Here is a 14,153-nt window from a genome sequence, read left to right as displayed (position 1 = left end):
ATGGATATACAGTCCAAAAATACATTATGCATTGTACACAATAACACTTACTTTTAGCAGTCTCATCCATTAAACTGATCATCACATCAAATGGTTTGGATGATGGTTGATTCAGTACTATCATTATCATCACTTCATCACTGTCTTCCATTACTTCATATGATGACTTGTTAAAGTTCACCTCAACTGTAAAATATTATCATCTACACTGACTACTACTTCATTACTGACCTGTACTATCTGTAATTCTCACTGCTTTTTTTTGTTTATTCCTCTTTAAATTCAAAGACACTTGAGGATTATTGCTTGCAAGTGTTAAATTGACATCAAATCTCTCAAGATTTTCCACCTCCTCATCACAACTCACTGATATGTTAACTGTTTGTCTCACTTCCCCAACACCAAATATTACATTAATTGGATTAGAGTCAAAGTCTACACCTGATCCTATCACAGTACAGTAATCACTAGTTCATACATTGTGTTACTTGTTAATGTATCCCTCACCTCTTGCTGACACTGGTGATTGTTCAGAAGGAGTCACCACTACTTCAATAGGTGTGATAGATGATCCTCCTGATATCATCACTACAACTTCTACATGTCCTGATGATTCTGAACCAACAAATTTTCCAGGTCCAAACTCCACTAACAACACTGCACAACACTTTACTCATACTCTAATAACACTTTATACACTCACTGGTAGTATCAATGATAACTCCTATTGTTCTATCTCTACCACCTGCTGTTATTGCTGGACCAAGAGAGGATGGTACACTTAATATGAAATCAAATGTTTCATTTCTTCCTTCTGCTAACTTATCATCCATTACTGACACATTAACACTGCTTGTGTTTAGTAGACTACCAAATGTAGCAGTTAGTGTAGTATTGTTAAAGTCAACACCACCTGTTAGTCAAACACTCTTCAATCAACACATTATCATACACACTATTACCTTCAGCAGACACTGGTGACTGTTCTAATGGGGTAATAGTGACATCAAATGGTCTACTGGATATTCCTCCAACTAGTTTCATTACTACCAATACAAATTCTGTATCTTCTGAACCAGTGTATTGTTTTTGTGTGAACTGCACGGTAATGTCTGTGATAAATATGCTAGTTAATGCATACAGTTCTATTAAGAAACTCTTACTAGTAGAGTCCACTATTATTCCAGTTGCTTTATTAATAGTACCAGCTACTATTCCAGGACCAAGTGATGATGGTACATTTAAGCTCATATTAAACATCTCATCTCCCTCAACCATATTATCACTAATCACTGGTACTCTCACTGTAGTGTTAATGGCTCCAGCAGGAATTGTAGCATTGAGAGGAGTAGAGATGAAATCCCTTTTTTCTATGAAATGGTGTAATCATCATAAGAAGTGGATATACAAATTTATGTTGTGCTGCTTCTAAAACCCAGGCACTGAATCAACCATAAGTAATTTTATTAATTGTAGCTATACTTTATTAGACCCTACAGCAATCAACTTCAATGAAAGAACAAAAAATTGATGTTGTCATAATCAAGACACACGGTAGTGTGTTGTGTGGTCAAGAAAGCCAGCGTGCCACACCGTGGGTATGTTTACAGTAAGAAAGAAAATGTAATTTTCATGTATACGTAGCCCCTTTCTCAAATTGGAATCTATATACTGCAAATGCCTTACACCTTCAGCACCCCACATACCAAATTAGAACATGATTCCCTAAATGCAATTGTAAAATATAAGCCTTCAAAATTTGGCTTAATTTCTTCATTTAAGGAGCTCAGGGGACTTAGATGATTCTTTTTGTACACTTTATAAAAACCATTATAAAATGCAAATGTGTACCTTGATTTTCTTGAGCTTTGGTGCACTTTAAGAATGTATTGCAGCAAATGACATACCTATAGAGTGGTGCAATTTGCTAAACAGTCACAGAGCTATGACGATAATTTGCTGTAAAAAGACCAACTTGTTGTCATGCTTACAGGGTAAACCACTTATGGGAATAACTTTTAAAAATCAATATGCGTATAGGTTAACCATCATAGCTCAAACCTTTTGTGGTTTAAAGTATTCGCTTGATAGCTATAGAGTTACAAGGCAAAAACCAAACAATTGTAGATTGCGGGGTGGAGATACTCTAGTCACTGCAGGGTAAGAAAGGATATGAAAATTGTACAAAGGTTTAACAGCACTTGAACCAGGAACCTCCACACTCAACACCCAAATCCTTGACCACTGAGCCACTGCTATCATGGTTGTTCGCTTCTACCTATAAATAAAAATTCTAGCAAAAATCTATTGAATATTAAGTTTATAATTTCATAGATCTAACTACCAATGGAAAATCTAGACTGTTTTAGCACTTTCTATGTGTGTTCCATTAGAAATCCTAAAAAAAAATGTGCACTCTATTAGAGTATTACAAAAGTGATTAAATAACCACTGCAATACAATACAATTGTTACTTCTCTAGTAGTCTATCAAATCAAAGCTGATATTATAACCATTTTGGTACCAATCAGTGGGGTAGTACACTATGATTAAGACTTGCTAGTGCTAATCACTATTATCTTAATCTTTACAATATGTGCTATGCTAGTAAAATTTGTGACAACAGACTGGAAGTCGCATCTAACCCAAAACCACCAGGCTATAAATGCGAGCAGATTCACCTGAATTGTTGTTATTAAAATTTTTGCCATTAACCTACCACCACAGCCAGTTCTTGACCACCACCTTGGATTTCGTACCTTTAATTACCCTGGCCTTTTTGGGGGCTGCACTGTTTTTTACAGTATGGCTGTTTTGGTTTAGATATCACTTCTTTTTGTATTGCAAGCCACAAAGCTGGCCATACACTGGCTTTGGTGCTTCCTTTCAACTTGTTTCTTTTTTTTCATTACTGCAGGAAATGTGGAACAAAAGAAGCAATTGTGTGTATACCTTGTCGTCTGATTAAATATTTTTATATTTAACACTGAATGATTATCACATAGGTAATAAGATGACTTCTTACATAAATGAACTGTAGCTGAAACTCTCATTGTTTGTAGTTGAACTCTTTTTAGGGTGACTTGTTTCCAGCACATATTTCTACAGGGTAATTTGTTTGTGGCTAATCTCTCTACAGGGTGGCTTGTTTCTAGCTGAACTCTCTGTTGGATCTCTCTTTAGGGTGACTGCTCTATTAGGATGACTGCATGCTCTATTATAGTATCTTGAGCTTGCACTAGCTACACCAAGTTGGATTTCGCGTTTTAACTCTGTGGTTTTAAATTCATTCTTCTACACCATTGGAGAACCTTTCTAAGATGATTACTCCATCTGTAAAGTGATTTTCAAAGCATTATTCAAAGCAGATTTTCTGGTAGGTGTGGAGAGTAGCCGTTTTTTATTAGCTAATCTCGATTGCATACGTACTGTTGGTCTTTTCGTTGTATCTTCGTGGTTTTTAGCTCAATTTCTTTCAAACCACAAAATGTTTGAGGTTCAATAGTTAACCTATTCATGTACCAATTTTCACCTTCTTACCATAACCGGTTTACCTTGTGAGTGTAACAACATATTGGTGTAATTTTTTTGTGAATAATTACTAATACCTCCTTGACTGTTTATCATATATATTCCAGCCAAACTTGGTACTAAGATGTGCCTTTATACCCTCCCCCCTTCTGTGTGCCAAATTTTAAGGCAACGGATATGGAGTTTGTGCTTTACGGCAATTTTTGTAAGTTGCAAAAAGAGGAAGAAAAATTAGAAGAAAAACGAAGAAACTAAGCCAATTTAGTCAAATATCTCGGGAACGCTTGAAAAGATTTAGCTCAAAGCTGGTATGTGTAGTATTTACGTTGACTGGCGTGTCCACAGCAAAAATCATTTTGTTTCGTAAAGGCAGCATAGAGCTATGGAGGTGTGAAAATCATATTTCTTTCTTCCTATCAAGTGTTGTGTGCCGGCTTCTTGGGCCACATGAAACACTACCGTGTGTCTTGATTCTAGCATAAAAGGTGGAATATTAAAAGTTGAGCAACTGCAACTTACATTTATCACATTTTGCATGCAAAATCGAGAGATACTCTAATAGAACAGTCATTGCAAAGTAACACTCATAGACAATCATGCATACCTAACTTGGAAGGAATCTACTTTGCTATAAAACACTATTGCAAATACATATAGGTACTTTATATATTCATGAACAAGCAAGCACAAAATTATAGAGCAACTAATTGGCTTATGCATAGATCCTTTGGCTTTGGTATAGAATTGGTATCTATTTTTTTTGCATTGGTAGAGCACTAAATTGTCTTATATCATCATCATTGTATCTGTAGATAAGAAGAACAATGATTTGTATTACAACAAGTCTCAGTTTATAGTTGGCTTTGAAATGCAAAAGAAGTGAATGAAATCTATATGCAAAAACAGCCCAAACTATATAAAAAGGGTTCAAATTGTAATATCAAAGATGGCTGTAATGGTGTTAATTTTAATAATACACAAAGGTATTATTAAAAGTTGCCATTATTAATATCATTACAGCCATTTCATGGCCACCACATTTGATTTCATATTATTCACCCAGAAGGCTGCACCCTTTTTATATTGCATGGATGGTTCATTGCATGAACACTCAAATGGGCATGATACAGTAAACCGTCATGAGACCTCAAGTGCTCATTTTGTGCTGTGAGCATTAATGGTGCTTTTAATTGGCAGCATATATATGTACGAAGGTATTTAGAGCACAGAGAATTACTACACTGGCCACAGAAGGCTAGTAACCATAAAGATTGCAGTGTATGTTGTGGTAGCTAATTGACTCCACATGGGATAGAATATTTGCCATGAAAAATCTCACTTTTTTACTACACCATACCAGCTGTAGTAATGCATTACTTATGCACAATATGGTTTGCAACTGAATTTTGGGAAAATTTCCAAATTGCACATTAGAAGACTCGAGATGAACAGTTTTAAAGAATTCAAGCCAGCATAAATGTACATAAAAGATGTACATTTCAGACCACTCTTCCAGTACTCATAGCTGCTTGTGGAGTTTTTCACCAAATGAGATAGAAAATATGAGTAGTTGGACAAGCGAAGTAGTATTATGAGTGTTCACAAAGGGGAGGAAGGTGGGGGGTGGTAGGGTGGGCAAGAGATAGACTTCATTCAAAGAAATGGAGGCAGACCACAATTGAGTCCAGACATGAGATTACAGGGCTGTGCTGCTGATATGTACCAAAATCAACAGAAAAAATATCTGGCCAACATTATTTAGCTGGCCATCCACCACTGATTCTTGCCAAGCCAGGCCCTTCACAAGGCCAGAAACTGCCATTTGAGCTCTCCCTACCACCCAGAAAAGACTTCTGTTAAAACTAGCCTCGAGTAGTTTGAGTAGTACTGAGGTAGTACGATAGTATTAGCTATCCACTGGTGGTGTTAGTTTGATTTTAGCTGATGTGCAATTTGGAACAGGTTTGTAAAATCTGATCACATTTACTTAATTAATATGTTACTTTTCTTGAGCTAGCGATATGTAATGGATACAAGTATCACACTACTTTTGTAATAGTTAAATGAGTAGAACATTCTTTTGTTATGTGTCTCTGGGAACTTTGATTATTGTATATTGTACCAGAATGCACTAGAACAGTAGCATTTAGAAAACTGTGGAAATGTCTTGTCATTTTGTAAGCTGTAAGTTGTTGTTATCTAATGCAGTTGAATTTTTATTTTATTAATTGCAAGCATGAATATCATCCTACCTGTACTAGAAACTCTCTTTGCAATAGAGAGAATATAAGTAGGAATGGCTCCGTGTAATGCTTAATAGTAGAGTGGCATAGTGCAAACAATGTGCCATAAGTAATACAATTATAAAACTTTCCACATAAATTGCACTCTTTATTTTTATGATATAGATTTGACCTTTGGTGACCTTTAAAGTCCTTTTTGTATTGAAAACTCATCATTTTTATCTTTATCACCCTGAGGCATTAATTTACACAGTTCAGACATGATTTCAAAGTAACAGTCTTGCTGAAAGAAACAACTTAGTTTTATTTGAAGGCAATTTTATTTCAAAGTTATGACCCTTTATATCAGTGGGCCTGAATGAAATATGCTGAAAATTTTGCCCAAAATGCTTTCAGAAATTTCCCAAATTTTTCACCTATGTTGTACCCATTATGCTTGGATTATCCTCCTAGGATAGCAGCATTTCTAACAAATATCTTGGAACATTTTAATTTGTGAATGCTCTATTAGAGTATTTCACTACTAAGCGACTGTTCTATTAGAGTATCAATCTAAGGAGCTATGTACAATGCATTTGAGTGCTCCATTGCAGTTTGAAGTTTCCACTGACTGATCTATTAGGGAGTATTGATCTGGAATTAAGCTCCATAGTTTGAAATACCTACCTAATATGCTATCATTTTGCTGACATGGCACTCCAGCCTATTATGCTTTTTATTATGCTGGCATATTTGACACAGGCCTATATATATCAGCCTTGAATTTCTATAGATTTACCTACCCATTGTAGTTTGCATTCCAAAGACACAAAATAAAAATCATCATAAATGAGCTATTCACTTCAAACAAAAGTCAAATTGTATCTTAGATCAACACCTTTAATTTGAACTGTAGGGTAAAACAATGCCACAGGGAGATAAAGACAAAATAAATAATGACAATTTTCAATGCAAAAATGCCTGGAAAAGTCACCAAAGATCAAATTAGTGGTGGTAATAAATAAAATTTCATAAGGAGAGCAATGTGTATGAAACATTTTGTATTTGTGTCACAAATTACACAAAAATGTCCTAAGTTTTGCACTGTGTCTTCTCTACTATAAAGACATGAGCAAACAGTATGGAAAATTATGTTACTGGTTACACAAATAGCTTACCTGTTGCGTCCACTCCTTTCAGGCTAATGAAAATTTGGGTACGGTTAACACTGGTACCTCCAGATATCATAACACTCACAGACACTTCACCAGATGATTCTGATCCACTGAAAGTTGTCGAAGTAAAGTGAATCCTTAGAACTATACAGATAAAATACAAATTCTAAAACTCAACAGTAAACCTTCAGCACTGACATCAAGTGGTCACAAACACACTATGACAACTATACCTTCATCATCCTTGATAGTCACACTGGTAGTATAAGAATTGATGGTTATTGGTAAACAAGTTGATATTAGTGTAATAGTAATGGTGAACATCTTATCACCATCTTGCATCATATTGTCAGTGATGTTAACATCAAATGATGATGATGTCATTCCACTATTAATAGTCACATTAAACACTGGTGGAGCTCCTGATCTATCATGGTCGATACCAGCTGTAGTAGAATATCTCTCAACTTTACATCAACAATTAATAACTACTACCTTTGGCTGATCCATCATTCACACTAACTTCTACTATAACATCTTCAGAGGTTGTCCTATTTAGTATTAGACCAACTGATAATGGAGTCATGTTCTCTTCAATAGAATATTGTGATTGGTCAAATGACAACATTACATCTGTTGGTCAGTAATAACACAACATAATCACTAACATTTCTCCTACCATCATCATCTCTTATTATCACTTCACTAGTATCATCACTTTCACTAATAACTTCACAAGGTGAGGATGGAACACTAAGTGTTAGTGTAAATGTTTCATCACATTCTGCAATGTTGTCATCAATGATGTTTATAGTGAATGATGTTGACATCACATTAGCTGGTACAGTAATAGCGGTATTGTTATTACTTCCATAATCATCTCTACCTACATACATGGATATACAGTCCAAAAATACATTATGCATTGTACACAATAACACTTACTTTTAGCAGTCTCATCCATTAAACTGATCATCACATCAAATGGTTTGGATGATGGTTGATTCAGTACTATCATTATCATCACTTCATCACTGTCTTCCATTACTTCATATGATGACTTGTTAAAGTTCACCTCAACTGTAAAATATTATCATCTACACTGACTACTACTTCATTACTGACCTGTACTATCTGTAATTCTCACTGCTTTTTTTTGTTTATTCCTCTTTAAATTCAAAGACACTTGAGGATTATTGCTTGCAAGTGTTAAATTGACATCAAATCTCTCAAGATTTTCCACCTCCTCATCACAACTCACTGATATGTTAACTGTTTGTCTCACTTCCCCAACACCAAATATTACATTAATTGGATTAGAGTCAAAGTCTACACCTGATCCTATCACAGTACAGTAATCACTAGTTCATACATTGTGTTACTTGTTAATGTATCCCTCACCTCTTGCTGACACTGGTGATTGTTCAGAAGGAGTCACCACTACTTCAATAGGTATGATAGATGATCCTCCTGATATCATCACTACAACTTCTACATGTTCTGATGACTCTGAACCAACAAATTTTCCAGGTCCAAAGTCCACTACCAACACTGCACAACACATTACTCATATTCTAATAACACTTTATGCACTCACTGGTAGTATCAATGATAACTCCTATTGTTCTATCTCTACCACCTGCTGTTATTGCTGGACCAAGTGATGATGGTACACTTAACACCAAATCAAATATTTCATTTCTTCCTTCTGCTAACATATCATCTACTACTGGTACAGTAACGCCACTCGTGTTTACTAGACTATCAAATGTAGCAGTTAGTGTAGTTTTGTTAAAGTCAACACCACCTGTTAGTCAAACACTCTTCAATCAATGCAGTGTATCAAAAAAAATCATTAATTTAATATATAGTAGGGTAATTTAAAGAGATGAAAACTATCGAAACAAGAAAATAATGTGATCAGATTTGTGAAAAGGGGTCTTCCACACCCATCCTTTTTACCAACTTTGACAATTAAGCTATTGACTTGAAATTCTGTTAGTGACATAGATGATGTACAGTAAATATTTCAAGTTTTATGTTTCTTGAACCCTAACTTATAGTCTTCCAACTTCATACAATTAGATGTATGTGTGTGTGAAGACTCCTTTTGCAAATCTGCCCACAAAATGAATGATGGTATTACAACAAAGTCCTGTGAAAAATCCCTTCACATTGGCATGTACTGATCATTGTGTTCAATACCAAACTAGGAATTTTCCCCCCACAGGGCTACATTGTAACACCATTATTCATGTCTCTAGTTTCAATAATTTTTATCGCTTGAATCCTTACTTCATTTTAAAATTAATAATCAAATAGCATGTTAGTGCGGTTCCTCCCTAAAGTTATGGGTGCTGCAAAAATGCTGTGTTTAAAATCATACACGAGGAAAATCGTGTATGATTAATAGTTTATCGTGTATTATCATTGCCACTTGGTGAGATAGCATTCCACCATTACACAGTTACATAAAAGTGTAGGTAGCTATACAGCTATAGTGTGAGCCCATTGAACTAGTTATATTACATAACCATACTCCACTGATCTTCTTAAGCCAACATAACTATACTTTGCTGCCATAGCTATCCAGCTTTATCTCAGCAAACTCATAGTGACATACACTGGACTGTTGTATCATATAAGAATACAATCTTGCCTCTTCAGCTGAACACAGCATAGTCTTCAATACAGCCTGAGGGGCCCCTCCTATTTTAACATTTGATACATGACTGTTAAATCATACAACACAGCACAAATAGGCTGCGATTAAACACCAATGCAGAATTACATGACTGTTGCTAATTACTGACATGTTTGTTGTGTTTATCGTGTTTATTGTGTAGTTAATCGTGTATTTTAATTGTTTTACTCCAGTCAACATCAATACAACATTAAAAGCAAGAAAACACTTACAGGTGGCCAAATATTTAATTTCAAAAACTACCAAAACTCAAATTTTGGCCTGCTAGCCAGACCATAGTGACAAGGCTAGAGACCAAACAAAGCAGTACATGGCCACCATTAATTTATGCCACAACAATGAACTCTATAGTGGGAAGTGCTTTTGTAGTTCTAACGAATATATGCCTTTTGCGCTTTTCCATTCCTAATTTCTTCAATTACATGTTCATCTTCTTCATCATGCCAGGAAACTATTCCAAGGTGTTATTTTCCATATGGATACTTTGAGCATATTTAAATGTCACAAACCTATTTGAGGTGCCTAATGGACTGTAGTATCTATAGTAACAGGTAGCAGCTAAGCTGTGTTTATATAATGAATGTAATGGGCACACCCTCTTAAACAGTCAGAACATGCCACCAAACCTCTAATAATTACTGTAGTGCTGAGGCCACACCCCTCAATGATCTAACTCCATAGAAACACCTTGATGCTGTGCTACTCCTAAAAACTAGGTGCCCAGTAAATAACATCCCTTGAATATAAGTCTCTTATGAATTAACATACACAACATGCTATTAATTTACTTCTCTCCTTGTTTGTAACAATACATACAGCACATTAAAATCAAATGTAATTCATGAATTATTTTGTAATTCATCAATTACATAGCTATGTATCACTAAGGAAGCATAACTTACTTTAAACCACAGACTATGCAGAGAAGTATCTACTTAACTGTTTTATAGTTTGTCTATCATGTTTTCATATGCAAATTCTCTACACAAAACCTCATGGCTACTCTTAATTTTCATTCACGTACAAAGGGGATATGCCTCCTTTCAGCTTACAAGACCTGTTACATTATTTTTCAGTTTTTATATGCATGTTACAGCATTTAGGCTAAACTGGTTTGCCTGGTTTCAGTAACTGGCCACACCCCCTTCAAGTAAACACGAAGAGAACAGAAAGCTAAGCTGTAATACAACGTTTATTCATTGATGAAGGTTTATTTTCTGTAGCTCAAAACCTGTTTGTTTACATGGGTGTTGGACAGACATATACCTACATGCAGACATGTACACAGTTGTAGTCAAACCAATTCCAGTAAACCAGGCACCTATACATATTTATCATAGCTATGTTCTAACAAAAACTTTATAAACAAGTGCAATAATAAAATTAAAAAATGAAAGATTTCCAGCAATAAAATGTAGTGAAACAGGAGATGATGGTAGCTATAAGGGAAAACCCCTATTTAGCATTGTAGCAATAATCTCTACTGTGGCATTGAAAGATGGTGAAAGCATGCCACTTTGGGATTTTCGTACAATGCTAAGTAAGAATGTTCCCTCATAGTGACAATTGTCTCTTGTTTCACTACTTTTTATTGCTGGAACCTCACTTTATTTTCAAATTCACTAGCTTGTTTAGTTATTTTCGTTATATATTGTGTATAACTATGTGTGACTGTTCTATTAGAATTTTTGAACATGGCTATAGGTGACTGCTTTATTAGAGTATCTCAAGTAGGCCTCAGATGACTAGCCTATGTGATACTTTCATGGGATGTGGTCTTTCTATGTCTTCTTTTCATCATGCTACCATTACGAGGCATGGTCAATATTCATCATCAATCACAGTAAGTATGGCCAGATCATAAAGGGGCATGTCACAGTGCTTAAACATTGTTGGTGCTGCTAGCCATCTGACCCTCAACACCACCTCTATTTTTGTACACAACTATTCTGTAATAATCTTGATGCATTGCTTGGTGTTGTAAAGCAATGATAAGTAAAGATCATGAACGAGAGTGGCCAATCAAAATAGATTGTGGAGGAGAGTGGTCAATCCTAATGTGCCACTATGAGTTCCATAGATTGGGTTACTAATGTAAAGAATTGACATGTTCAAAATATATTTGCTAACTGCTGTTACATGTTGGACTAACTCTCACTTGAATACATGGTAAATTCTGTTGCCTTCTTGGGATAGATAATGATCAAAATATATGAGATTATGAACCACAATTCTCAGGCCTTGATCTTGCATCACAATACTGAAGTTCAACCTTCCCCTGTGAGTGCACCTTCACCTAAAAACATTGGTAGTTTGATTGGTGAAGTAGGTTTCCTGTTGCTCCATCATTTGGCATGATTTTGTGCTCAAAAATCAGGCTTTCATCTACAGACACCAAATGAATGATAGACAAAACTTTCTCACATCACAGTCAGGGGTGGCTCCAGGGGGGTTTCTGGAAACTGATCAAGTGTATCCAAGCAGCTAAAATATAATTTTTGCAGTGATTTGCAAAGAAAGGCACAAGACATTCAGATTGAGACACTCTAATAGAGTAGTCATTCACTCTAAAAAGCAGTAACAGTATTCAGAGCAGCAGTGTAACAAGCTATGCATAGCTATAAATAAGGATTTTATGTACCTTTTCAGTGATAGTTAGTGGATGGCAGCTATTCTCAGCTGGCAGTTGCCTTTTTTTTAGTCTTCACCAAAAGTTATCTATGCTCCTGATCAGAAACCATGCAGTCACCAAAAATCCTGGAGCCACTTATAACAGTAGTACTCATCCAACAATAAAGATGTCACATATGAAGCATGGTTAAATTTGACCATCCCTAACCATCTGGGTGATCCTGAAATTAGTCAAAAATTTCCAAAATTCACATCTTGACAACATAGCCTGCCCAACCAACTTCTTAAAAATAGAAATATTAGTATAAAAAACCACATAGCAAAGCTAGCAGCATTTTTTTTCAGGAGCTGTAAAATAAACCTATAAGGTGCTAAGGCAGAAACATCAAGCTCACATGATTCCGACTATTATCGTGATTTATACACTTGAAATCTTGTGCAATGCTATTAAAACATCTCAACCATTATTATTCTTACCCTCATATCTCCACTGTGCAAGGAGCTTCTAACAAACCCCTTTTCCTGCATGTTAACAAATAATGCAGTTATTTAGCAGTGTCTGCATCCTGTAGTTTTTTGATTCTGCATAGATTGGCACAATTTACATAGTGTATCAGTAATGACCACACCCGAGCCTAGTCATGTGAACCTGATTGGATTGGCTAAATTCTTTTGTAGTTAAACTGCAAACGACGTAATGTTGCTGCTAGCTACACTTTATGGTTATTACAGTTGTTTGACACTGGGGTTTCTATTTTAAAGCAGTCGAGTGGGCAAGTTTTGTAGTCATGCTGTAAGTATCAGCAAATTTTGCTCTGTTTTGAGATCACCCAGATGGTCAGAGATGTCCATATTTCATATGTGATTTCTTTTGATGAATGAATACTACTACTTTGTTGTGAGGAAGTTTTGGCTATCATTCATTTGGTGTCTGCAGACAAAAACCTGCATGCTTAAATGATGCAGTGACAGAAAACCTACTTCACCAATCAAACTACCAATGCTTTTAGGTGAAGGTTTATTCATAGAGGAAGGTTGAACTTCAGTATTGTGAATAAAGGACCATGGCTACCAAGAGTAATTTACTTCCACTGCAGGTGTACTCACTGGTGAAGGAAGTAGTTGATATGAGGGGGGGGGGGGGGCTGACTGGAGTATAGCGTCTCTGACAGCAGGGGTCTGGAGGGCGCAGCCCCAGAAGCTGTAGCCATTTTAATTTCACCAAAGTTCAACAAAATTAATTTTTAGCAATTTTACAAGTACAAATTTAAAAGCATTTTAACGAAACACCAACTTTTAGTCAAAACTATTTAAAACAGGGTATTTGCCAGTTAAAAACTTTTTTTGGTAAAGCTTTTAGCTGTTGACTACAGGGTTAATGAACATAGCATTTATAAGCAGTACAAAACAACCCATAGCCACCTGAAAACACTTGATACAGTGGTAAGACACCAATTATTAAAGTAAGAGGTACTGAGTTCGATTCCGCTGTAGGAAACTTTTTCATTTTTTTAAAAGCTAGCACGTTTTTATGAAGGCCTTGACTGTTCTATTAGGGTATTTGAGTGTTCTATTAGAGTATATTGATCTTTATCACAGTTTTCAGCCCCACTCCAAGAAGGATAATTTTGGCGTGATATTGAGGGGGGGATTCAACCCTAGCCTCTCCCCCCCCCCCCCCCCCCCCCCCCCCCTTTCTACCACCTATGGGTGTACTCAAATGGGAGTTAGTCCAACATGTAACAGCAATTGGCTATATTATTTTGAATATGTAGATTTTTTTACATTGGTAACCCTATGATAGATTGAAGAAAAAATACAAGGTGTGTAATATTATCTATGAAAGTATGGTGTCTATACAACAGCCTGATTGCTTTAAATAATTTTGTG

General features: G+C 35.7%; 1 protein-coding gene across 1 annotated transcript in view; it reads right to left on the bottom strand.

Annotated features, from left to right (window-relative positions):
- Positions 1–14,153, bottom strand: part of LOC136267688 (adhesion G-protein coupled receptor V1-like) — a 50,410-nt gene that overhangs the window by 24,956 nt on the left and 11,301 nt on the right. The window contains exons 9-22 of the mRNA XM_066062836.1: positions 8,526–8,735; positions 8,330–8,479; positions 8,054–8,269; positions 7,874–8,008; positions 7,608–7,814; positions 7,424–7,561; positions 7,162–7,374; positions 6,932–7,072; positions 1,164–1,370; positions 963–1,112; positions 704–913; positions 508–657; positions 232–447; positions 52–186 (exon numbers count right to left, since the gene is read on the bottom strand). Coding sequence (XP_065918908.1) covers positions 52–186; positions 232–447; positions 508–657; positions 704–913; positions 963–1,112; positions 1,164–1,370; positions 6,932–7,072; positions 7,162–7,374; positions 7,424–7,561; positions 7,608–7,814; positions 7,874–8,008; positions 8,054–8,269; positions 8,330–8,479; positions 8,526–8,735 — 2,478 coding nt within the window. The remainder of the gene's footprint in view (positions 1–51; positions 187–231; positions 448–507; positions 658–703; positions 914–962; positions 1,113–1,163; positions 1,371–6,931; positions 7,073–7,161; positions 7,375–7,423; positions 7,562–7,607; positions 7,815–7,873; positions 8,009–8,053; positions 8,270–8,329; positions 8,480–8,525; positions 8,736–14,153) is intronic.

This window comes from Dysidea avara, chromosome 9 (genome assembly GCF_963678975.1).
Source record: "Dysidea avara chromosome 9, odDysAvar1.4, whole genome shotgun sequence".
NCBI classification, from domain to species: Eukaryota; Metazoa; Porifera; class Demospongiae; order Dictyoceratida; family Dysideidae; genus Dysidea; species Dysidea avara.
Note: the sequence above shows the minus strand (reverse complement) of the source record. Positions and strands in the feature narration are given on the sequence as shown.